At 36.3% G+C, this 26,118-nt stretch overlaps 1 protein-coding gene across 2 annotated transcripts in view; it reads left to right on the top strand.

Annotated features, from left to right (window-relative positions):
- FIRRM (FIGNL1 interacting regulator of recombination and mitosis) overlaps positions 1-26,118 on the top strand; it is a 40,847-nt gene that overhangs the window by 12,966 nt on the left and 1,763 nt on the right. For both annotated transcript variants that reach the window (XM_058540096.1, XM_058540097.1), the window contains 14 exons: positions 2,942-3,022; positions 4,445-4,509; positions 8,027-8,175; positions 8,450-8,579; positions 9,695-9,881; positions 10,731-10,813; positions 11,159-11,210; positions 12,946-13,035; positions 18,260-18,445; positions 20,427-20,549; positions 21,682-21,777; positions 22,651-22,764; positions 24,457-24,561; positions 25,224-25,304. In XM_058540096.1, the coding sequence (XP_058396079.1) occupies positions 2,942-3,022; positions 4,445-4,509; positions 8,027-8,175; positions 8,450-8,579; positions 9,695-9,881; positions 10,731-10,813; positions 11,159-11,210; positions 12,946-13,035; positions 18,260-18,445; positions 20,427-20,549; positions 21,682-21,777; positions 22,651-22,764; positions 24,457-24,561; positions 25,224-25,304 (1,542 nt within the window). The remainder of the gene's footprint in view (positions 1-2,941; positions 3,023-4,444; positions 4,510-8,026; positions 8,176-8,449; positions 8,580-9,694; positions 9,882-10,730; positions 10,814-11,158; positions 11,211-12,945; positions 13,036-18,259; positions 18,446-20,426; positions 20,550-21,681; positions 21,778-22,650; positions 22,765-24,456; positions 24,562-25,223; positions 25,305-26,118) is intronic.

Here is a 26,118-nt window from a genome sequence, read left to right as displayed (position 1 = left end):
AACTTATTCTCACTGTTTTAAAGGATAGAAGTCTGAAATGTGTCAGTAAGACCACATCCTCTCTAAGTCCCTAGGGGAAAGTCTGCTCCAAGCCTTTCTCTTAGTTCGTGGTGTCGCTGGCATTCCTTGTCTTGTAGCTGTGTAACTCCAGGCTCTGACTCCGTCATCACGTGGTGTTCTCTCCCTGTGTCTTCACCTCAGCTTCATGCAAGGACATCAGTCATATTGGATTAAGGGCACATCCTACTCCGGTATCACCTCATCTTAACTAATTACATCTGCAATGACCCTGTTTCCAAATAAAGTCACATTCTGAGGTACTGGGGGTTAGGGCTTCAACATATATTTTTAGGGGACACAGTTCAACCCCTAACAGCCCCTAAAATTGACCTTTATTCTCTATGAGACTTGAATATGGTTTCAAAAAGAAAATATTGTATTAGACTTTTTAATATGTAGTGTTTTAGCCACCAATGATTTAGTTTTTCTGTGAAGATAGCGAAATTTATTTGCAAGGCTCTTAGATATAAATTTAATTTCCACTGTAATTCCTACTTTTGTTTATATAATGCTTATAGAATTTGTATTCAGAAAATAGACATATACTTTAAATCCATTGCCTACGCCTAGATTTATTGCCTGCTACATTTAGATTTTATCAGTATTTTCTTATTTTATTTAAGAAAGGAAGAATGGATACTCAGTATTCTGAAACATTAGAAGATGATCTTCCTTGCTTATATCCCCACTCTTCTTTGTTGGCATTGGGATGCAAGCTTTCTGTTTTAAACTGCTGGGTAAATCAAGATGGGACAGTATTTGTGTTGTACACTTGCTTTTTGAAAATGTCAAAATAAAGGCTCTAGATTTCATTAGTATGCTATTTAGTAATGAAGTGAAAGTGGAGCCTTCAACCAAATCTTGTACCCTTTGAATGGGAAAGAAAAATTTAAGGCAAACATGATAAGTTGTGTGTCACCATTCATTCGTTTAACAAGTATTTCCAAGTGCTTATTCTATGCCAGAAAATGTACCACGTGCTAAGTTAGTCACGTTTTCTGCCCTCAACAACTTCTAGTCTAGGTCAGGAGACAAATAAGCAGGGCAAGATAGAACAGTATGATCTTTGGAGAACTGGGGGTTGACTCATGGGAGTAAAGAAGGAAGCCAACTGTGAAGTCAGGGAAAGCTGCTTGTGGTATGACATCTAAGCTGAATAAAATTTCTTATTGAGTATATTATAAGGTCAGTGTAGATTCATCTTTAATCCCTGTACTTTTAAAATTCCATAGCACTGTATAAGAGAGTTCATGTTCATAATTATCAAAGAAAGGTGAATTTTCATCTAACCTATTTCTGCTGAGGAAAATTGACTGTATCCAAATAATTTTATTAAAGGTCAAAATGAAAGATCTTATTCAGTTAGTGGATCATCCAATTCCATTTTGATTGGTTTAATTAAGGTCTTGCTGTATTGTAGGAAAGAAATTGAACATAGTCAATTAACATTAAAGTTAAGATATGTTATCTCATATGAAATGATTCTTAAAATTAAAGACAATAATGTATCTATTTGACTTAATTTTATGGTACTAATTTAAAGCTCTTTGGATTATAGGATATCTTACACATTTGAGTGACATAACAACCAATATTTATTGAGCTAAGTTGTGTGTCAGACACTATTTAAACCTCATCATAACCTTAGTATAAACCATATTGCAGCCTCATAGAGAGGTTTCATAAATTTCCCACGATCACATAGTATTTGTGGTGGGGCCAGGATTTCAGTCCAGGTGATGACTCCACAGTCGTCTACCTCCCACTGTCTTATCAATTTACAAATGTAACAGTAACACATACTCAGAAAACTCACACATATTACACAAATATCTAACATGGAAAGTGAAATCCTACTTTCATTTGCTAGACAGAACCACAGGTAAAGTTTTGATTTATTTTGGGGGGATTAGGGAGCAAATATTAACAAACACATTTTAAAATAATAATAAGATTATATTATACATACTGTTTTATAGTTTGATTTTTACTTAATAATCTATCTCAGGGCTTTCTGTGTCCATGAAGGTATATCCACCCGATTCTTTTTAAGACTCTATACTGTTACAGTTTATGGATATACTTTGAATTTATTTAACCATTCTCCAGTTGATGGATACTTGGTTCATTTCAAGTTTCACTATATAAAAAAATGTTGCGTTGTATACCTGTACTAGTATTTCTATAGGATGTATTTCCAGAAGTAAAACTGCTACTGGGTCAAGGAGTTTTAACACTTTAGCTTATAATAATAATGCAAAGGGTGTATTATTTTATGCTCCCACGAATGGTAAAAGAAAGTGCTCATTACCCCCCTTACTCATCAACTCTGAGATATTGTCTATCTTTTTAATCTTTGCTAATCAAATAGCCCTCTCCGCCCTGCTCAAAAGATATGTAATTAGGTTGTGATTTGGATTTTTTCCAATATTAGTTTTTGGGCAATTTGTATTTTCTTTTCTGTGAACTGCCTTCTCATGTCTTTTACCTGTTTTCTTTTATATGTCATTCTTTTATTGGCTTGTAAGACCTTTTTATTTTGACCATCTGCTGATCCCCATGTAGCAAAGAACAATAAGGTATTTAAACTTGTTTCACTTTCAGATCGACCAAGAATGATCTCCTCTTCTACTGCTATGGATGAAGGTTTCTTTTCAGTAATGTAGAGTTTAGTTTTTGAAATATCTGTGTTGTCATTCAGTGTTTATTTGTATTGCTCCTAACAACAATTCAGAAAAGAATTATGTTTTCTTGGAAAATTTTTATACTCTAAGTGTTTATTAAGAGATCTTTTTAGAAAATATTGTCTCATTTACAAGCTTAGCTAATTTCATATTCTTTTCTTATTTATTATGCTTTCTTATTTCCTTTTTTGGAACAGGATAGTGCTGACTACAGATTATTTCAGAAAACAGTCAAGTTGTGTCGTTTCTTTGCTAACTCCCTTTTGCACTATGCTAAGGTAAGGCTTATTTTTTATAATGTGTAAATGTGAAATCTATAGTAAATTATCCTGTTTTTGTCAATCCTGCCAAGAAGAATCTTTTGAAGTTATTTTGTCAAGGGTATATTTTGTAGGGTTTTTTTTTTTGGTTTAATATTGTTAATTGTTAAATATTGAGCATCTGTTACATCATTTAAGTTGCTACCATCATCATTGTTATTATTTTTATTCAGTTCTCTGAAAAGATTATTTCTGTAAGCATAAATAAAATTATTTCTATAAGCACAAATCAATTTTCATAAGATAATTCAATTTGCCTTTAAATACTGTTTATAAATTATTTCTACCATATTTCTAAATTAGGTTGTTAAAGTTTAAATGTTCAAACCTTTAAAACTGTATAATAATTTTAAGAAGAGCTGCATATTTGGGAGTCATCAGGATAGCAGTGATAGTTGAAGATATATGAAGAGAATAGAGAAGTTGTCAAGGCAGATTATTTGGAGAGAAGAGCAGAGAATGCTTACAGCAGCCAGTGAAAGAAACATCATTGTAATAGATATTGGTGATTTTTTAAAAAAACTGTTGTCCATGTTGAATTTGTTTTTGACCTTCCTCATTTCTGAGGAAGAGATAAGGATGTCCATGACTGTTTATTATAGTTAGAATTCCATGGCACATTGCCATCCTATTTGATGTGCTGCCCGAGTTGGTGCTTCTTGGCAACTGCCACTTATGACCATAGTTGGCTGCTCCAGCACTGGGTTCCCTGCAGCTTGCAGGAGTGTATTTCATTGGCAGAGGTACATGGTGGGAGGGTCTTATGGGTAGTTACCCATCTGATATTTCCTTGGTATGGAGGAGGCAAAATTGCCCCTAATTATACCATTTTAAATCAATTCTTTTCTATCAGGGAAATTTTAAACTTTTTAAAATTAATCATCAGCTTTTTTTCTATATCCTATAATACAATAAAAATTATTTCTTTACTTTCTAAAAGATAGTCTAACCATAATGGAGCAGTCACAACTGTACTTGAATCCCAGCCTTGTTGGTTTTTAGCTCTCTGACTTGATCAAATTACTAGATCCCTTAGCTTCAGCTTTCTGTTCTCTGAAATGGGGATAATAATATGTCATAGGATTCTTGAGAGGACTAAAATTAAATAAGTAATGTACATGAAGTCACTTGCTACCTGTCTGCCAAGCACTTGGTAGGTGCTTAGAAATGATGGCTGTTAATCGTGGTTGTGGTGCTCGTTGTAATAGTGAAGAATGTTAGGTGCTTACCCTCATCATCCTTTTTATTCTCATGGAAGAACTTTTTTTTTTAATGTGGCACATCCACAGGATTTTATTTTGTTTTGCACGCCTTTGTGAGAGGGTATGTATTAGAAAAACACATTGTATACAAAGAATGAAGAGTGTTATTTTATTTTAGGAATTTCTCCCTTTCCTCTCTGATTCTTGCTGTACATTACACCAGCTTTATCTTCAGATACACAGGTAAGAAGAATGCCATATGATTATTAAAATGTAACAGTGACATTTGAACTATGCAAAGTTTAAGGGTATATCATTTTAAAATATCAGAGTAATTTTTCTTAATGTTTTAGTAAATTTTTGTCTGCTTAAAATAATTAGTTGGAAGCTTTTAAAGAGTAGATTCCACGTGAGTTTTACTTATCTCTGTATTCTTAACTAGTACCTTATACTAGTGATGAATAATTGGTATGGTGAAAATACCAAAGGCAAAAAAAAAAGAGGTTATATATACATTTATGTGTGTGTGTGTGTGTGTATGTGTGTGTGTGTGTGTGTATATATATATAATTTTTTTTTTTTTTTTTTTGCTGAGGAAGATTGGCCCTGGGCTAACATCCTTGCCCATCTTCCTCTACTGTATATGGGACGCCGCCTTAGCATGGCTTAACAAGTGGTGCGTCAGTCCACGCCTGGGATCCAAACCTGTGAACCCCAGGCCACCAAAGCGGAGCGCATGAACTTAACTGCTGTGCCACCGGGCCAGCCCATTGACACATTGTTTTTCATATTTGTTAACTTTTATTTTATTTCTGTGAGATTTAAGTTGAGTAGTAGTTAACTCCATCTCAGAAAACAAATGCATTACCAAAAAGTGTCATAATTTAGATAGGGGCTAAGTGATGTCTGAAATTGACAATTACCTCAGAAGAGCCCACAATTTTACACTAAAATAATCTGTCAACTCATTTATCCAGCAGTCCTCTTTAGTCTCCTAGACAACTTTTTCATACCTCTGCCTCTTCAAACTTCTGTCTCCAACATCTTCTCCCCATTTCTCACTGTCAATTAATGTCCTTGCTTTGTATGTCACTGAGAAAAATGGAAGCAGTCGGAAGACAGCTGCCATATACTCCCTCCAACGTCAACTATTCTACCTTTATCTAGGCCTGTATGTTCCCTTGTTCCCGTGTTGAACTGTCCGTGCACCTGCCTACGGCCAGCCTTTCCATCTGTGCACTGGATTTCATCCTCTCTCACATGCTCAGGGACCTCGCTCTAGCAGTTGTTCCCTTTCCCCCTTGCATCGTCCATCTTCCCTTTCTGCTGGGTCTTTCTCATGAGTATACCAACATGCCGTAATTTTTCCCGTCTTAAGAAGAATACAAAACAAACCAGATCTCTCAGCTCTACATCCTCCTCCAAACACTTTCCCATTTTTCTGCCTCTGTTTACAACACTCTTAGAACTAAGTTGTCCAAACCACTATCTCTACTTTCTTTCTTGAAGCTATTCCAGTCAGACTTTCCATTCCACCACTTCACCACAACGGCTCTTGTCAGTGTCGTCAGTGACCTCCACGTTTGCGGCATCCACTGGTCAATTTTAGACCTCGTCTTATGTAACCTGTCAGCAGTGCTTTACCCTTTCTTTTGAACTCTTTCTTCTGTTGGCTTCCAAGATACCTCTGTCTCTCGGTTCTTTTCTGATCTCACTGGCTGCTCCTTCTGAGCCTCCTCAGCAGGTTCCTTCTCTTCTCCCCACTTTAAGTTGGATGTGCCCCAGCACTCAGTCCTCAAGCCTTTTCTCCTTCTATGGTCATTTAGTCTCAAGACTTTAAATTTATGTCTCTCCTCTTTAATGTCTAACTGCCAATCGGGACATCTGCACTTAAAATGACCCAAACCAAACACTTGATTCCTACCCATTCCATCCCCACCCTCCACAAAATCTGCTCCTCTTGTAGCTTCCTCATTTCCTTTTAAGTGACAGCTTCGTTCTTCAAATTGATCAGGCCAAAAAACCTTGCTGTCATCTTCAGTGTTTTTCTCTTGCTCTCATACCACACATCTAGTCCATTAGCAAATTCTGTCAGTATCACCTTCAGTATAAATATATGTATTCACTAGGTGTGTACAGAATCCAACCACTTCTCACCACCCGAACTGCTACCATCTGATCCCATCCACTATTATTTTCTTGCCTGGATTTTTGCAAAAGAGCATCCTCCCCACTGTCTTTGCTTACACTCTTGCCTTGCTCTAGTCTGTTCTCTGTACAGTAGCCAAAGTGAGTGATAAAACATAAGTTAGATACATGACTTCTGTGCAAACCCTCAAATGACTCATTTTCAAACAATTCAATAGAATTTCCTGTCCACCTTACCTTGTTTTATTTTTTCTCTATAGCACTTATTAACATCTGCTGTATTATGTATTTACCTGCTCACTTGTTTGTTAACCGCCCCCTTCATTAAAATGTACACTCTATAAAGGCAGTGACTGTATATTCTCTTTACTACTATATCACCCACTCCTGGAAAGGCACAAAACATGTGCATAGGCACTTAATAAACATTTGTCAAATAAATTAATTTAAAATACCTCTTTTGATTGAAAAACAAATACTTGCTTTGATGCTCAGTAGCTGTAGTTCAAGTCGATGGAGTATCATTACCTACATTTTATTTATGTACAGTCACGCCTCATTTAATGACGGGGATACATTCTGAGAAATGCGTCATTAAGTGATTTCCTCATTGTGTGAACATCATAGAGTGTACTTAGACAAACCTAGATGGTATAGCCTACTACACATCTAGGCTACATGGTACTAATCTTATGGGACCACCGTTGTATATGCAGTCCATTGTTGACCAAAACATTGTTATGCGGTGTTTGTTATACGGTGTATGACTCTATGTCTTACTGTACTTATAATTTAATCCTCACAACTCTGAATCAATGTCACAAGTGAAGAAACTGAGGCTCAGTGAGGTCAAATGAAACAACCAAAGTCACGTAACTAATAATTGACAGACTGGTGCTTTCTCCATCACATTACAAAGACTTCAAGTGGTTATCTTAGGTCCATCCTTTTAAATGCTTTTCTCCCTCTAGACAGGGTTTTTTCGTGTCCTATCAAATTTGCCACAATTAAAATAACATGGCAAAAAAATATTGAATACGTATTTTATTTCACATAGGTTTTGATTGAAGTTTAGTTTAAACCCCACTTACTGAGACATTTGCCATGAAAGTCTTTGCCTCTTCCTTCAGTGTTACTATTCAGTTTAGTTCTTGTAAAGCTCTTGCTTCTGAGAAACTGAGCATTAACTCATAGTAAATTCAGCATTCTACCTATTTTAAAACAACTTTTAATAGAAGTAATTAGGCCAGAATTTATCGGAAATATCTTTTTATGTATGTTTTTACTAGTTACTTGAGTCATATTTTTACAGTATTTATTAAGGGTATCATTGTCAAAAAGGTGTTAAAATGTATCAAAACAATACTAAATTTTTCTCTAAGATTATAAACTTTTAATTTTATAGAATTATAGCCATGTTATTTAGTTCAGAGGTCTTCATACAGTTATGGTGTCGATTCAGTACTTTGAATTTTGTTTTATAAAACGCATGCTACTTATTTTTTTATGTATTTCCACTGCTAGAAGAACGTCAGTTTGCAGTACTTACCTAAAATTACCTAAAATTAGAAGAAAGCTATTAATCAATGAACTTTTTTGCCTCCCTTTCCAGCAAGTTTCCTCCAAGCCTGTATGCCGCCAGGGTTTCTAAAGCACAGCAGGAAGAAATGGCCAGTACTTTCCTAGTCACCCTGGATCCCCTCATCTCTCAGCTTCTCACATTCCAACCTTTCCTGCAAGTGGTTTTGGACAGTAAATTAGGTAAACTTCAAAAGAGATTTAATGTTAAGTCATCTCTTATTAATTATGATATGTTAGAGATAGGGTTATTTTCTCTTACATAGTCATTCATTTTTAAGTTTTAAAATTGTATTTAAAATTCTTTCTGCTTTTTTTCTTGAAACATATTTCTCATTTAAAAAAATTATGCCTCTAATTTCTTTGTATATCACAATCAGATTTCTGCTGAAAATATGTAGAGTATGTTTTTACCAATTTGTTATAACTTAATTAATGTGTTTTTATTACCTGTAAGAGCTGCCATGTGAACTACAGTTCCCACAATGTCTGCTGCTGGTTGTCATCATGGATAAGCTGCCCGCTCAGCCTGAGGATGTGCAGACCCTGTGGTGCACAGAGAGCCAGGTCTCAGAAACTACAACCAGGTAGCAAATGTGGTGGTGTTTATAGCCAATCATATTATGGATGGTTTAGAATGCCCTATTGTTTGGAATGATCTAGAAATTAAATTTTTTGTTATGTCACATATTCTAGTTAATATGTGATCCAGATCTCATATATATTGCTACTTTATAAAAATAGATAGACATAAATCTACGACAGATGCTAAAAATATTTTAATTTTCTTCAGTTTTTAGAAGGTACTGCCTAATATTCAGTGTTATGAACATTTAGTGTAATAGAGTAGATGTAGTTAGTACATTTACAAATAAGCTCTGATGAATAGAATGCTAGAAACTATACGTTACCTCCTGGGAAATTTCACTTGGATTCATCTTCCTTGCCAATACCAGGCCCTAGTTTCTTATTCCCTGGATTATTGCTATGCTCTAGTTTTTCACCCTTTCCTTTAGCCCATTCTGTGCACTACCATGTTAGTCTCCCTAAAGCCCAGATCTGCTTCCTGTTCTCCTGCTCAAAAAACTAAAGCGTAATGTCCAGACTCTTCAGCTTTGCATATTAAAGCCCATCCCATTCTGTCACCATCTTCTACTTTTGCTCCTCAGCCTTTCAACTCATTTTCTGCACACACACTTGACTTCTGTCAGACTGGTTATTCGTGTCTACCTTTTCACTCATGCTGTGTCTTCTTTACCTATTTATATTTTGCCCATTTTTAATTTGTTATTTTAATCTTCTATGAATATTTCTTAAACCATTTCAATCTTAAAATGACCCCTCCCTATCTGAACTATAATACCTATTTTCTATTTTATATATGATGTCTAATTTAGCTATTTAAATTTCAAATTCCTTGATGAATTTTGTCTTTGACTTTGTATAGTTTAGTACTAAGTAAATAGTTGGTAAATGATAAAAAAAAAAGTACAAGAAAATTCTTCTCCTTTAAGGAATTTCTCTAGCAGTGACTATATTTTATTTGTATGAATACATAGTCACACATATTGGAAACTGTTGTTGAGACATTTTGAGACATTTTGCTTTGCTAAAATAACCCTATGTATGTCATATTATTATTATACCTGCTAATTATTAACTATTAATCATGTTAGGTTCAATGTTCTCAATTCCCCTGCAGGGTATCTCTACTCAGAGCCATTTTCTCCAGTTTTGAGCAGTGTTCTGGTGAACTCTCTCTACCCGTCCATTTACAAGGAGTAAGGAGTCAAGGGCAAGCCGAGGTTGCTGTCACCTTGTATCAGCATGTGTGTGTTCATCTGTGTGCATTTATTGCTTCCTTTCATCCCTCACTGTTTCCTGAACTGGTAAGTTTGTTACTTGCTGGTCTAAGTGAGATTACCCTTTTGCTTTCTGTTTATTGAAATCATGATTCATATACAGAAGAAAGTGGGAATAGTTAATGTGTATTCTTTTCGAATGTCCTTCTCTCAGCTTGTGCATTTTGCTCTTTAATTCATTTGTGTCCTAGAAAATGGTAATCATAGAGTCCCATAGTATTCGGATGTAATGTTTAGCTAAAATATTTGAGAAGACATTTTGGGTGGGAAGGTATGGAAAGACAGTGTGAGAAGAGGAAAAATATGTAGGATTTTACCTAATTCAGTTTCATAAAGAAAAGAAGTAATAATAATAATAATAAGTAATACTATGTAGTACCAAGTCTCCTATAGATCCTATAGATCTTATAATATAGATTTTTTTTTAATGGAATTGGATTAGAAGAGATGTTGAGAATATTCTAGGAAAAAAATTCTTAGAATTTACATAAAGATCATTTAAGATATTATACAATGGGTAATATCTGACACATATTAAATTTTGTAAATTCAAATAGGCAGAAGCAAAAGTGTAAGCATGTGTGTTGTATATATTGTTTTAAAGATTTCAGGCTACTTAGAGATTCTTTGTGGATCCTAGTGATTGAGTTACCACAGTTAAAACCATTTTTGAATCTCCGTAGCCCAGCACAATGCTTAATATACAGTAGGTGTTCAATAAATGTTGAGGGAATGGCAGCATAGGTTCTTTCAGATACTAGAAAGTAGAGCTTTCCCATTGAGGATCTGTTGTTATTTGGATTGTGATAGTGTTTTGTTGTTTTGAGAAATATAATATTAATAATAATTTGTCATTAACTTGCTGTTTTTCGTTAGGATGCTGCTCTGTTGAATGCTGTGCTCAGTGCCAATATGATCACCTCTTTGTTAGCTATGGATGCATGGTGCTTCCTTGCTCGGTACAGCATACTTACTTTTTTGGTTTTTGGATTGATGTATTGTAGTGACCAACAGTAAATGATTTTATACTTGTAAGTTTATAGAAACATTCTGTCTCAATAATCTTTTAATAGTCTCCCAAAATGGTTTGATTTCATGTCATAGCACTAAATTAGGAACCGGGTTCCCTCTTTCATTTCTTTGGTTCAAGTCAATAGGTAACCGTTGCTTAAGTAGTTGTGTATATTGTGATATTCCTTGGCCATGGAGATAACTGCAGTTTAGAATATTTAGTGCTTTATGGAAGTTCATCTCCTTGCTTTTGTGAATAATTGTATAAAGATTGCCTTCTCTTTATATCCCAGATATGGGTCTGCTGAACTCTGTGCACACCATGTCACCATCGTGGCTCATTTGGTGAGTAGAATTACAAGGCCTGAAACACCCACTTTCCATGCACTTCTTTTGGGGATGTGATTACCTTAAAGACTGTGAATATCAGGGCCGGCCCCGTGGCTTAGCGGTTAAGTGCGCGCGCTCCGCTGCTGGCGGCCTGGGTTCGGAACCCCGGGCGCGCACCAACGCACCGCTTCTCCGGCCATGCTGAGGCTGCGTCCCACATACATCAACTAGAAGGATGTGCAGCTATGACATACAACTATCTACTAGGGCTTTGGGGGGAAAAAAATAAATAAATATAATCTTTAAAAAAAAAAAAAGAATGTGAATATCAAAAGGAGAAATAGCATGGTAACTAAATTGTTTTGACAGTTTCTTTCGCTGCATTAATGCTGATGCTATTGAGAATGATGTACTAGAAACAGTGTAAAACCAGGAAATTGTCTCATATTTTCAAAATTTTATGGAGTTCCATTAATTCTTCTGGGAAAGAAAGACAAGGTTGAGAATAAATTTAAAGTTGAAGGGCCGGCCCTGTGGCTTAGCGGTTAGGTGCGCACGCTCTGCTGCTGGCAGCCCAGGTTCGGATCCCAGGCGTGCACCGATGGACCACTTGTCTGGCCATGCTGAGGCTGCGTCCCACATACAGTAACTAGAAGGATGTGCAACTATGACATACAACTATCTACTGGGGCTTTGGGGAGAAAAAGGGAAAAAAAGGAGGAGGATTGGCAATAGATGTTAGCTCAGGGCCGGTCTTCCTCAGCAAGAGGAGGAGGATTGGCGTGGATGTTGGCTCAGGGCTGATCTTCCTCACAAAAAAAAATAATAATAATAAAGTTGAATGCAAAGTAGAAAATAAGAAAAGAGCTAGTTGTAGCGTTGGTGAGCAAGAGTTTTCTCTCTCTTTAATGTGACTCAGACAAGCTGACTCTTATTTTGTCATATCTCTTTTAGTCAGGATGATTGGAGAGGGACTGAACGTGATAGCAATCAATGCCTTTTGGGAAAAGAAGTAATGCTTTCTGAATGGGGACAAGGAGAAAATGATTTAATCATGATTTATTTTAATCTTTACAATGTTGATTTTTTTTTTTCCTTTAAATTCTGAGATTTTGATATGTTTCATATAAGATGGTCATTACCTGTTTGTTGTTTTGTTTTTTGTTCCTGGCCTTTGATCAAGGTCTTATGTGGGTCCATGTGTCTTTTGTGTCTTCTTATTGTGTCATATATTGCTTGGTTTACCTTTCAAGGATGTTGTAGACTAAATCCAGTGAGGTGTATAATAACCTGAATAGCTGACATCTATGTCTCCACAGCTAATGGTCTGGAGCGCTTACCCACTTTACTAAATCCTTAACACATCTTGCACAAAACAGATAAAGAGTGATTTGTATGTTATATGTATTATGTCTCCTTCAAATAAAAGCTTTCCTTTGAATAAAGCTCTCCTAGTACATTATGATAGGAATTGATTTCTAGAAGATTGAGTTTATAAAATCTTTTAATGAAGCTTCCATCTTATTGTTATATCCAGCTCTGCACTATTGTGCTTAGATCTTAAAAAATTCCATGAATTGTCTTTTAGTAGGATGATTGACATATCAATTTATTATCAAAATAGTAATTAGAAATAGACATAGAAATTCCAAAGTGTTGTTTTTAAATATAGTGTCAAAATTGTTTTCTCATTATAAAAGCTATGATTTTAAGTCACTCACTCTCTCCTCTCTCTCCTGTCTTTTCCCAGATAAAATCTTGCCCTGGAGAATGTTACCAGCTCACCAACCTATCAGTGCTGTTGAGGCGTCTGTTCTTCTTCATGGCCCCACCCCAGCAGGCAAGGATCTTTGTCACTGTCTTCGAACAGCTGCTGAGAATTGGATTCAGACTCTTTCGAAGGCTTTTTTTTTTCCTCCTATTTATTCTACATTTAAATGTTGACATGATATGAGCATAAATTTTTAATATATTGATTGCTTTGCTTATTGCTTTTAGATGGATTTAGATTTTGATGTTGTTGAAGAAAAACCAGAGCTACACAGTAGTTAAAGTGGTAAAAACAGATTTTATTCAGGAACTGTTATGATAGAGGAAAAGAGACCTCAGTGAAGAACTGGGCTCAATTCTGAATACAGCATAGACTGGTGGGGACTTATAGTCAAGGAGCAAGGTGTAGGTTAATGGATACAGATTACTAAGAGGTGTGGGGGTGATGCTGGCTACACTGACTTGACAAGATTGTTGCTGAACACAGACCAGGGTGATCAGATACCAAGGGTGAGGGACTCTTTCTAAATTGACTTACCAGGGTTCTTGCTAAAACTGGATGATTCAGGTCCAACAAGGATGGCCCAAAGTCGAAGGCTAGTTGAGAAGAGGGCTTAGAAGAGCCTGACTTCAGTTTGGTCTCAGAGAGGATCTTTGTCAGTGTCTTTGCTGCAGGTTTAGGTAATCATTCTAATTCTGTCTTCCTGAAATATTTTTCCCCTTATTTTTCATACATTTAAGATACTTGAAATGAAATGGTTCTACATTCGCTGCACCTTTTAACTTATTTTGAAGAGCTAGAATATGATTTATGCCCTTACTGATGTCTCTTGTTGTTCTTTTCTTTTTTTTTTTAATAATTTTATTTATTTATTTATTTATTTTTTCCCCAAAAGCCCCAGTAGATAGTTGTATGGCATAGCTGCACATCCTTCTAGTTGCTGTATGTGGGACACGGCCTCAGCATGGCCCGAGAAGCGGTGCGTCGGTTTGCACCTAGGATCTGAACCCGGGCCGCCAGCAGCGGAGCACACGCACTTAACCACTAAGCCACGGGGCCGGCCCTCTTGTTTTTCTTTTTAACAGTAAATAATTTGAAGTTTTAGGGGAAAATTGAAAGTATGATGAGCCTTAGTTGTTTGCTGCTGTGAGGAAAACAAACTCTGCTGTGATAGAGGAGATTCTCCAGTCACAGTAACCTGTGGAGCCCAGTGCAGTCCCCTGGACTGGTCACTGGAGCTCCTTTTTAAAAAATACAGCTTCCTGGACCTTAACCTGTGAATGGAGTGGGGATGGAGTGGTAGCTATGAAGTGAGGATCTGTAATATGTTTTTGTTATTATTGTTGTTAAATTCCTACCTGATTCTGACATGGATACAAGATTAGGAACCACTAGGTTAGTGAAGGGGGTTACAGGCCTTGGTTGGAATCCTGGCTTACTATGACCTGGGGTAAGTCATCCATTCTGGACCTCAGTTTCCCTGTCTGCAAAGTGGCTGATATGTGTAACTATTTTGAAAAATTTTGTAAGGACTTAGAGATAATATATGCAAAACACTTAGCATATTGTCAGGCTTAGAGTGGTGCTCAGTAAATGCTAGGAGTTACTTCTGACTTGAGGATTTGCCCCAAGTCCATGTCTGCTTTCCTGCCTTAGAGAGGTTGGCCAGGCACCAGAGAACCACACCAACCACCTAGCCCTCTTCCTTGCCGGTGTCTCTAAGGCCAGAAGCCCACCTGTTAGCCCTCTAGAAAATATGTGAGGGCTGCTTTTCTTCCCTCCAAAACTCCACAAGAGTGGTCAGCTCTAGGTCTCTTTGAATTTTAATACTTTTTACTCCCCTGTCAAAGGTCTGCCCCTGGTTCCTGGTACATTATTTTTCATAGAGGCCTTGTTAACTGAGAGGCCCTTCCTAAAGAAATGGAATTGGGGAGGGAAAGGGTCCTTTTAACCTCAATTCTCTCATTTATATATAAAATAGGAATAAAATTATCCTTTTCCTAAGGTGGTTGTGAAATTTTAACTTTTAGAATAATACCACTCAGAATGAATTAGCTCTAAATGAGGTCTAGAAGCTTTGTTACAACTAAAGAAGATAGACTCTAGTTTATGTTTAGAAATGTCTTACGTCCTTCTGAGTTTTCTAAAATTTTCCAGATAATTGAGGCTATCAGATATGTACGTTATAGATAAATGAGGGGTTACTTTTAATTTTTTCCTTCAGTTATCAGATTACTGATTTCCTGCTATGGTCAAGTTACTGTGCTAAAATTTAAAATTAAGGGACACAGCTGAATTTGATTCCCTGTTCTGAGAGTCCTTGGGAGACACTCATGGCTGTTGGAGACTCGAGATATAGAGTCTAGATATGCATCAAGTGAGCATCTAACAAGTGTTAGTTCTTCTGCCACGCCCAGCTCTTTTTCCTTTTCCCGTAAGACATGATCCCTACTCTTGAAGGATGGAGGGAACTGACATTTTTTGAGACTATACTATGGACCAGGCTTTATACTGGGCACTTTAATTCTTTTAGTCCTTACATCAGCCTTGTGGGATAGATGATGATATGTCCATTTTATAGGAAAAGAAATAGTAACTCAGGGAGATTAGAGAATTTCCCCAAACTCACTTGTAAGAAACTGCTGAGCTGGGATTCAGACCAGATCTCTGTACTCCAAAATCTGGGCTTTTCCACTAATCCAGTATTCTTTTTTGACTGTTCTTCATGCAGCAATTTCAGGGGCCTCCTCTGTTTGTGGGGTGTTGACTCTGCCTCCTTACCCCTTTAACCATAGGAAATCTGCTTTTATTGTTTAGATGTATAAAGCTTGCTCATAAATTAATTTTTAATAGTATTTTATTGCTTAAAATAAAAAACTTGGAAACCACTGCACTATGTCATGACGTCTCAAGGAACATATAATCTAGTAGAAATTATAAATTTATAAAAATACTCATAATAAAAGGTGGTATGTGATGAGTGCCAAAACTGAGGCACAAATCAGGTTTTGTTGGGTGTTCATAGCTTAGACGATCATTTCTGGGAGGTGCCATGTGGGAACAGGTAGGATATGGGGAAGCTGTTGGAGCTGGTGGCCTTTGAGATGCAAACTGAAGGAGGTGACAATGGAAGGGAGGTGGCGAGAACAAGAGCAGAGGTGAGAAAGCACAGGCTGGAGAGAAAAGGGGGAGGGGCAAGCAGGGAAGCTGGAAATAATTATTCAATTTATCTGCATACAAGATGTATCTTTTTAAATAGTGAAATAAAAGGGCCGGCCCCGTGGCTTAGCGGTTAAGTGTGCGTGCTCCGCTGCTGGCGGCCTGGGTTCGGATCCCGGGCGCGCACCGACGCACCGCTTCTCTGGCCATGCTGAGGCCGCGTCCCACATACAGCAACTAGAAGGATGTGCAGCTATGACATACAACTATCCACTGAGGCTTTGGGGGGAAAATAATAAATAAAAATCTTTAAATAGTGGAATAAAAACCCAGATTTTGTATCAGTACTGTGGTATTAACATAAATGAAAATAGTTAATCCCAGTACAGTGATGTTTTACTTAAAAAAAGAAAGGTGTCTGTGGTAATTTTGAGGAAAATGCCAGTATATAGAGAGATTAAAATACATTTACTGTTTCAATATGGAGAGTAATTATTGAGTATCCTATTATTTCTTTTAGTGTGTAACTGTTAATAGTATTCCTGTTTTATAGAAACAAGCAAAAGTACAAGGAGGTTACCTAACTGAGTGGAAAGGATTTAATATGCTTGATTTAAGCACACTGGTAGTTGTGCTTGTTTGTGCTTTTCATGTAAAGTAAAAATTACTAGATTTATTTGCATTTTAAGCCCACTGGTGTATTTTTTCTCTCTTCTCAATTTTAAGCAGGGAAGTCATAATTCTCTGAATTATTCCCTTATATTTCACTTCTTGTGAACTATTGTCGTTACTAGCAGTTTTAAATCTTTAAAATTGTGTTGAGACCAGGGTTTTCAAACTCAGAATAGTAAATAAATCACTCTTTCTATGTAACAAATTTTGGCAACACCTACCCTTTTATATTGTCCAAGGCATTATTATTCATAGTTTCTATTTTGGGAGGGGAACTAGTTCACTCACTCATTGGACTTGATTATAAAGAAAGATCACGTTTGAACTGATGTTTATCAGTTGGCACAATTCTTGTGGCTTTCCTGATGCTTTCTGGTTTCATGACTAAAGCTGCTTTATTATAACAGTCACAGCTCATCGAGGGATCCATTTTTCTGGCTTTAGCAGCTGTTGCAAAAGATAGCCACATGATTTCTCCCTTGTTTTGACAGCTATTTTCTGCAAACAAAATAAAATTCAAATAAAAATATAGTACATAACATAGGAAAGTTTCTTTGTCAAATTTAATATAGTGGGGTTTTTTTTGTTTTTGATGTAGGAAAAATTTTCATTCAACAAGTAGATTTTGGATATTGTAAATTGAATTCTTCTTCTTAAGAAATTACGTTAATATACTTCCTAGTTGGATTATACTTAATTTAGTAATTAAGTGCACCATTGTTTTTGCTATTTTTCCACCAGAAACTAATTCAACCTTTTAACTTTTTTGTTTTTTTAGAACTTGTCCATTTTTATCTAGTCTGTTGACACCTCATCTTAACAAAACAGTACTGTCTTTTGTTAACCTGGCAAGCACTTTGGATTGTTATTTCAGTGGTAGAATGGATTTGCCAACCACGCTGTTCTGAACTGGTGGCTTACATTTGTGAAATGGATTTTGTATGTTGTCTAAAGTAGAGAAGAGCCAGCTAGCCCACTGGAGAACTGAACCTGTGGCCTTTGCTTCTTTAAGTCCTCTACTGCATTCAGCTGAGATAATAGCAGGCCACAAAGGTTGGCTGAATCAATCTCTGATTGGCATATTTTGGAATGTTACTTTTGACTTAACTGTACAAGGTGATGAGTACACAAATTCTTATGAAAATAATAGATTTATTGGGTAGGGACATGATAAAATAGCTGACATGACTAATAAGGAAATACATTATTTAACATTTCTTAATGCATTAATATTGTGTTCCATTTAAACTGTGTTTTTCATTTTGGAAACAAATGCAACAACAACAACAATAATAATGCGTGTTCATTTAAGTTACCTTGGTCTTACTCTGGTACCTTGTGATATTACTATTCAATTAAAAACTTTTGAAAATATTAAATATGGAAGCTAGTACTTAGCGTTTGCGTATCTCTTCATCAGACTGTCTTATGTTACTTTTGTTTCTTTAACAATTTATTTCAGGTGGAATTTATCCAGAAATTTTCCCCAAAAGAAGCAGAAAATCTGCCCCTGTGGCAGTGTATTTCCTTCCGGGCATTACCTGCTGAGCTGAGGAAACAAACTGCACATGAGGTCACCAGAGTGGGCATCGCACAGTGTAAGAAGTGGCTGAGCGGCACACACACTTTGGGAGAACTTGAATCTCTGGTAAGATGATGATTTTGCTTGATTTGATTCATTTGGTAGCTGTTTATTGAGTGCTGTTTTAGGTACTGCAGGTGGGTTGTTAATAAGATGGACACAGTCTCTGGCCTCAGGTTAGAACCCAGCAAGGTCTTCAGATTTCTACCTTGTAAAAGGGTCTATGAGAAACTTTGTATTATCTTGATGGATGTAAATTATATTGGGGGAGGTGGTTGTAGCTCAAAACAGGTTGGAACAACATGAAAGACATTATGAAAAACTGCATTTGTAGTCTTTTTGCTGACACATCTCTGGATTAGGCAGACATGATTCTTCTATTTGACAAAATAGAACCCTCATTTTATACAGACCTACTCTGCCCCTTTACTTACTTTTCTATTTAGAATGCTTCCTTTTAAAATAATGGGATAATGGCGGCGTCCCATATAAAGTGGAGGAAGATGGGCACTGATGTTAGCCCAGGGCCGTCTTCCTCAGCAAAAAAAAAAAAAAAAAAAGAGGAGGATTGGCGGATGTTAGCTCAGGGCTGATCTCCTCACAAAAAAAAAATAAATAAATAAATAATGGGATAAAAAAGATATTTATCTGTAAGAAGTAAAAAATATGATTTTTAAAAATATATTGACTGAATATAGTACATGTAGTTGAATTTTCCAGCTTAATGTTCATTTGCTCATTCATTGATTCAACAAACATATTTTGAATGGTCTCATGTACCAAGCTCTGTTCTAGGCATTGGCGATATATCAGGGAACAAATCAAACAGAAATGCCTCCCCTCCTGGACTTAACATTCTAGCTGAGCTGTGGACAGTGAAATAAGTAATAAATATATCTATATCTGTATCTATATATGTCTCTCTCAGTTTGTGATAAGTGGAGAAAAATCAGGCAAGGATGGGGACAGGGCATTCAAGGGGTTGGGGTCCTATTTGCAATTTTAGGTTCAGGGTGTTCTCAGGGCTTGCTTTTCCATATGAGGGTAAATGTTCTGATACTCTGTTAAAGAATGGCACTTGACCGTAATTATCAAGATAATTTAAAACATTTACATGTATCCAAAGGAAATATAAGTTTTTATGTACCTTTATTTTGGGGAAACTATTAAATACCTGGTTAGGAGTAGGTTAAATTGTTCAGGTTTTGCACTTATTGTGCACTAAATTCTATAGTAAAGACAAAAAATTTTTTGTATTAGGTAAAATAAAAGCACCTATTTTCTAAAATTGAGTGAATCTTTGCTCTGTGACCAAAACTTTAGTTCGGCAGGTCATTTAACATGTTTATTTGTAAAAGGAAACAGGTAAATCTTAGAGAGCTGTATGGTAATAACATCAAATTAAGTGTGGTTGTTGAAGTATAATGGCTTGTTACTGATCTTTACATTCTCATATGGCCTTCGCTTTACTTCCACCACCAACCAACCCCATTCCTGGCCAGTCAGAGAGAGAGATTTGATATATAGAATCCAGAAAAGATTGTTTTCAGTTTCAAATTCTAGATAGTGTATTTCTTAAGTACTATATTTGCTTATTGAATGCAGTGTTGCTGAGGAACTTGAAAGATTAATTATAAAACAACGGCAACAAGAAAAATCTAGTAACTTAAAAAGATTGCTAGGTGCATAATGTGAAAAAAATAGAATTTTTCGTTGATGAATATTATAAATTAGCTCAATCATACTATTTGTATCAAACCTATTTTTTAAAATGTAATGCTGTTTCCATTTTGTTTTAATTTTCAACCTAAAAGGAAAAAAGATTTGTTTATTTAGAAAAATGAAGCAAATGTTTCTGAGTATAAGGAAAACCAGTTTTAATAAAATATATTTGTATTAAAGAAATAGCTGAAAAGATGGCTTTGAGTCTTAGGAATATAATTCTGCATGAGTTTTTATGAAGAGTTGTTAGTAACTCTGGGTAACTGGGCTCCAGCTCCTCTAGACTGGGATCTAAACGCGGATCCTTTCCCTGTCTCACCTTTAGATCGCAGCGCTCTCTGCTTTGCTCGCTGTGTGTAGTTCTGCCAGTGAAGCTCTGGATACTGGACAACAAACTGCAGTTGTGGAAGTTGGGAGTCAGCTTTGGGCTTTTTTAAATGTTAAACTGGTAAGGAAAGCAACTGATCATTTCCCTGAAGAACAAATAAAATATTGAAAAAAGAGTAGTACTGAAATTTCCCAGTAGAGTAAAATGTATCTAATTTGTTTAGTGCTTGGTAGAACCTATAATTGGAACTTTCCCTTGCAGCCAGTTCTTTTTTTAAGAGTGTGTTGGAATTATGTTAGTAAAACTAGAAGCTAGTAAAGCGACAGTGAAGTCCAGCTAACTATTTTCATGACCAGTTGGACCCTATTTAAAAAAAAAAATCTCTTCCCCTATTGTTTCTCTTTTCTTGTGGGTTAGTGTAGCCTGTTTCTGTGATTCTAGGGTCTTTTATAAAATCTTTTGGGCAATCGAGAGTGATCTGGCTTAAAGGTGGGAGGGGCAAGTGGATGGATGTGGCTAATTTGTATTCCTCTTCCCCAGAAAAGCCAGAAAGCCAAGTGATGATTGGGCTAGAATTAAAATGATATGTGTTCCGCAGATTATTGTAGTTTAAAAATGATGTTTAAAAATCGAAATATGATGATTGTTATCTTTGACTAAGTAGAAATAAACGTGTGACCTCTGGTTGTCCCAGCCAGTGGAAGCTGAAGGCAACATTCACACTTTGGGGAAATAATAGAAATGGTTTTGCAGATGTTTTATCATTAAAGTTTATGGATGGTCAGATTTCCCTACTGCAGTATTTTGACTTCAAGTTCTTTCCCCTGATCCTCACAATTCGTTCAATAAATATTCATTGAGGATCTCTCTGCTGGCGATACAGCTTACTGTGTCACGATAGAAACAATTATGGAGAAGAGAAATGGAATTGTAAGAAGACTAAGGAATGTACAAGCTTTTCAGTGGCAGACAAAAGTAATTAGATCCCCATCCAAGGTAAATCTGGGTTTGAATCATGGCTCTGCTTTTTCCTAGCCATGTGATCTTGAACAAATTATTTAACCTCTCTGTCCCTTTTTCCTATTAGTAAAGTGAGGGTAATAATAATTTCAAAGAGTTATAAGGTATAAGTGAGGTAATAAATAGAAGCACTTAGCGTACTGCCTGGTATATAATAAGTGCTAGTTAAAAAGTTGCTATTCTCATGTGATTGAAAATTTTCACCAAAATTACTTTGTGTTTCTTATTTAAGGTAATAGGTCAACCTTATGTTCAACAGACACTCAACCTTTTACTTCCACTGTTGGGATTTTTCATTCAAACTCTAGATCCCCAGCTGATACAGCAGGTAAGAATAGGGGGCAAGTTGATACTTTGTTTGCTGAGGGCTTGTTAAATTGGGATGACTGGTTAGTGGTTGTATACATGAAGAACTCGGCATTAACAAATATTTACTAATTAGATATATTTTTTAATTACTATATGTGTAACATGGATTACTAAATTATACATAATGAGAATACAGTAGAATAACTGACTCAAAGTTTTTGTTGATCCTCAAGGTTCTAATTTCTTTTTTGAAAAATTTAAATACTGATAATTTTGATATGATTGTACCTACCTTTAAAAAACCCAAATAACTAAAGTTCTAAAATTCAACATAAATAAATTGTTCATTTAGGCCTTGCTTCCCTTATAGAAGACTTTATCTCAGCGTTCCTTTAAATCAGGGGTTAGCCAACTATGGCCTCCTTCCTGTTTTCAGGACAAGAGCTAAGGATGATTTTTACAATTTTTAAAGGTTTGTAAAATAAAAAAAAAAATAAGCAACAGGGAACATGTAGCATTCAAAGCCTTAAATATTTACCATCTGGCCCTTTACAGAAAGGTTGCCAATCCCTGCTTTAAATGATGAACTTCTCTCACTAGAATTTAAAATATAAAATCATTTTTAAAGATTTGAAAGAAGAGCACTGGTATATAGTTTTTCAGGAACACTTCTTTTTTTTTTTTACAGTGGTTGGTAGGATGAATGCTGTTAATAATCGACACAGTTATTTGATAGTTTTATGCAAATTTCACCCATGAAGTTTAGGCTTTGTAGAGTGTTCGTCTGCTGCAGGTCTTTTCTCCCCACATATCCATGAAAATCTGAATCATTATTGTCTCTACAAAATACTTGTTTTCCTTTATAACTGTTCTTTGGTCTTTGCCTCTGTAGGTAGTAACTCTGCAGACCTCACTACTTAGATTAGAGCCCCCTGACCACGTTTGTTTGGCAGTGCTCGATTTTGTGTGTTCTCTAGGAAAACTTTTTATACCTCAAGCTATCCAGGTAATACTCTCTTAATTCTGTTCCCGGGTTAAAATCTCTGTAAGAATTACTACTGACTAAGGGATTTTTAGGCTTTTAATTGCTGGAATTCTGTGGAGAGAGGGTGACTTTGTCAAAACAGAACTCATTTTCAGTTACTTGCTTTGAGAAAAATATATGTTGACATACAAGTCATTTCTGGAGTTGGCTGTAGTCTAAGATTCTTGTCCCAGTTGGGCTCTAGCACACAGTGTTCCTGAGGAAGGAAAACGTATCTTATGTCGTCTGGGGAACAGTGTATAATGAGGAACTTGGGTAATTTATCAGACTTATTCTCTTGGTTCTCCATCCATGAAAGGGAGCTCGTTTGCAACATTTTCAAAAATAGTCTTAAAAAACAAAGTACATATAGTTGACAGATATGTATTTACAAAGTTGTACTGTAAATGCCTGGCAGTACACTTCTACTGAATTTTACGACATATCTCACACGGGAAGACCCTCCTCCTAAATTGAGTTTTGCATTCCTTATTACTATGGTCAAAACCCAACAATTCTAGATAGCTGACTTTTTTTTTCATCTCCATGGGAGAGACTATAACAAGAGCTCACTGATGAGAAGTTTTTTATGTAATTAGAGCAAAAACATGATGGACGTTCTCTCAGTACATGTTGATTAAAATCTTTGAAACTAAAAATGTTAACTGGTTAGTTTCTAAAGGGCTCTCTTACTTGTTCACAGGTAAACAATACCATACCATTTGTTTTTATCATGTAAGGTTATGTCTCATGAGATAGATATGGATGTTGATAGCTTCTTTACAACCCTCTGGATAAAAGTATCCAAAGATACTTGCATTTGAGCTATCTTCTTTTTAGCATAAAATAAATGTATTCCAAAATGCTGCTTCATTAGTGCAGAGTTACAGACCCTGATGGGCCCAGAAGTTGTGGAACAAATGTTTTATTGGCACAGATTACCTTATATAGTCCCAGGAATATATATATTCCCAGGAGTGAAGTTAAAGCCTGAAGAGATTTTGGGGATTCATCAGCATATAAAAGGCATTTAAAGCTATGAGATGAGATTGATTCATTTATTCATTAAAGAAAAAATTGAGTTCTTGCTATCTGTCAGGCGCTATGAATCACTGGGGATTCAATAGTGAACGAAAGTAATAAATACCCACCCTCAGCCTGTTGAGAGGCAGCAGACTAATAAAGTGGTGATATATATAGTGTATTAAATGGTGGTGAGTGCTACGGAGAGAAAGAAAGGAAGAAGGGGAAGAGAGGAGGTGTATGTGGGGGTACAGTTTTCAATGGGATATAGACAGTGGAGACCTCACCAAGGTGACATGTGAGTAAAAACCTGAAGCTGAGAGCAAGCCACGCAGGTATCTGGGGAAAGCGCCTACTGAGCAAGGGAAATAGTAGGTCAAAGCCTGTGAGGTGAGAGCATGCCTGATATATCGAGGGAAGCCAGTATAGCTAACACAGAGGTGGTGGGGCTTTGCAGGCCAGTGTAAGGACTTTGGGTTTTACTTTGAGGGAAATGGGAAGCTAATGGAAGGATCTGAGCAAAGGAGGGCCATGACTTAACCTTTGTTTTAATATGGGTTCACCGAGACAGAATTAGGGAAACTTGACATTAGGAATAGCAAATGTACTCTCCTGACGTTTTCCTTTATTTAATAAGATTTCTCTTTTTAGGACAAAATTCTGCCCAACCTGTCTTCTATGTTTGCCTTACTGCTAACTGACAGAAATTGGCTACTAGAACAACATACCTTGGAGGCGTTTACTCAGTTTGCTGAGGTAAATTATGAGACCCATCTATCGTGACCTCCAAAACATTTTAACATTTCAGATATTCCAGAACATTCCAAAAACATTTACTGAGTTGCTTTTGTATCTTAGTCGTAAAATTTTCTGCTAGAGGGGATATTACTAATCATCTATGTTACAGGCTTTAAAAATGAGGCATAGAGAAATGAAGTGTGGGTTGTAACAATCAGAACAAGCATTCAAACCGGGTCTAGTGACGCAGGCACTGTCTTCCAGATGGTGTTTTTGGGTTGAACGATAATACATTTCATCTCAAACTATCATAGGGGTTAGTTAGGTTGACAAACACAGCCTGTTAGTTTGGTTTTATGGAGAAGGCAGTGCTGGCATGGGTTGCTCCTTTACTCCTGTCCGTCGCTGTGCAGTCATGCCTTTGGTCATAAGGGGCCCAGAGACATTAGGATGACTGAGCAGAAGTAATTGAAGCTTACAGCTCTATACTTACGCAAGTTAATACTGTATTATCCTAAGGCACCCTGAAAGAACTATGAGCTTACTTTCTTTTGAGTATCCTCTGGCACTGTTTTCTTTTGAAATGCATTTTTGATTAAGGTAGCTCTTAAAACTCATGTATTTGTCTTTGCAAGTTGTTGAAATATTAAAATTGGTCCTGTTTCTCAATCTTTTAATAGGGAACAAATCATGAAGAGATAGTTCCACAATGTCTCAGTTCTGAAGAAACTAAGAACAAAGTTGTATCCTTTCTGGAGAAGGTATTTTATTTATATAGAATCAAAGTCGTAGTGTCACTTACTTTTTGAAATTGTTTTATTGTAACCAAGCTGAATATCTTCTTAGCTTAAATTTTTCACAGTGCTCAGCACAGTGGTGACACATTGTTGTCACTCTGCCTGTAGTTGGGGATACCATAGCATTGATAGCTCAGGCAGGGAGATAACTGACAAGGATCCCTAAACTCTTACTAATCGTAATTGGACACACATGAAGAACAGCAGGCCTGAGGGGCTCATGCTCATTACTGTAACTTAGATATGATTTAGGCAAGGCTTTTGTGCACTGACAGAGACCAAGACCTACTTTTCCAAACTGTGACATTTTTAAAGCTGCTATTACAGTTAAACCAACCTGTTGAATCATATGGCTCCCACATTTGTGAGTGTTACGATGTAAGTTAAGGGTTAATTGAAGCACTAACAGAACAGTTAAACTGCAAATTTAGAACACCAGAAGGTGAATTATGCTTCATTTGTTTTTTATAATATGCCCATTAAATTGGGCTATGTGTATTTTATCTTATATGTTATATATTTGGATTTGAGTATGTGTGTGTACATGTTGCTTTCCCCAATTTCTCACCCTTTACAGTACAGGTTAGCAGACTATCATTTTTTCCTGGAAAGAAGACACTACAGCTTTTCTGTAGGGAAGGAGAACACTGAAATTTCATCTAAATTACACTAAGAGGATACATTTACAGATGAGTCCCACTTACTTCCAAAATTTGCCTAGTTCACAGGCTAAGCCAGAAGAGTTGAACACTCAGCACTTAACACACACACACACACA

Source organism: Diceros bicornis, chromosome 4, assembly GCF_020826845.1.
Source record: "Diceros bicornis minor isolate mBicDic1 chromosome 4, mDicBic1.mat.cur, whole genome shotgun sequence".
Lineage (NCBI taxonomy): Eukaryota > Metazoa > Chordata > Mammalia > Perissodactyla > Rhinocerotidae > Diceros > Diceros bicornis.
The sequence above is the reverse complement of the archived record's forward strand: the minus strand, read 5'-3'. Positions and strand labels throughout refer to the sequence as shown.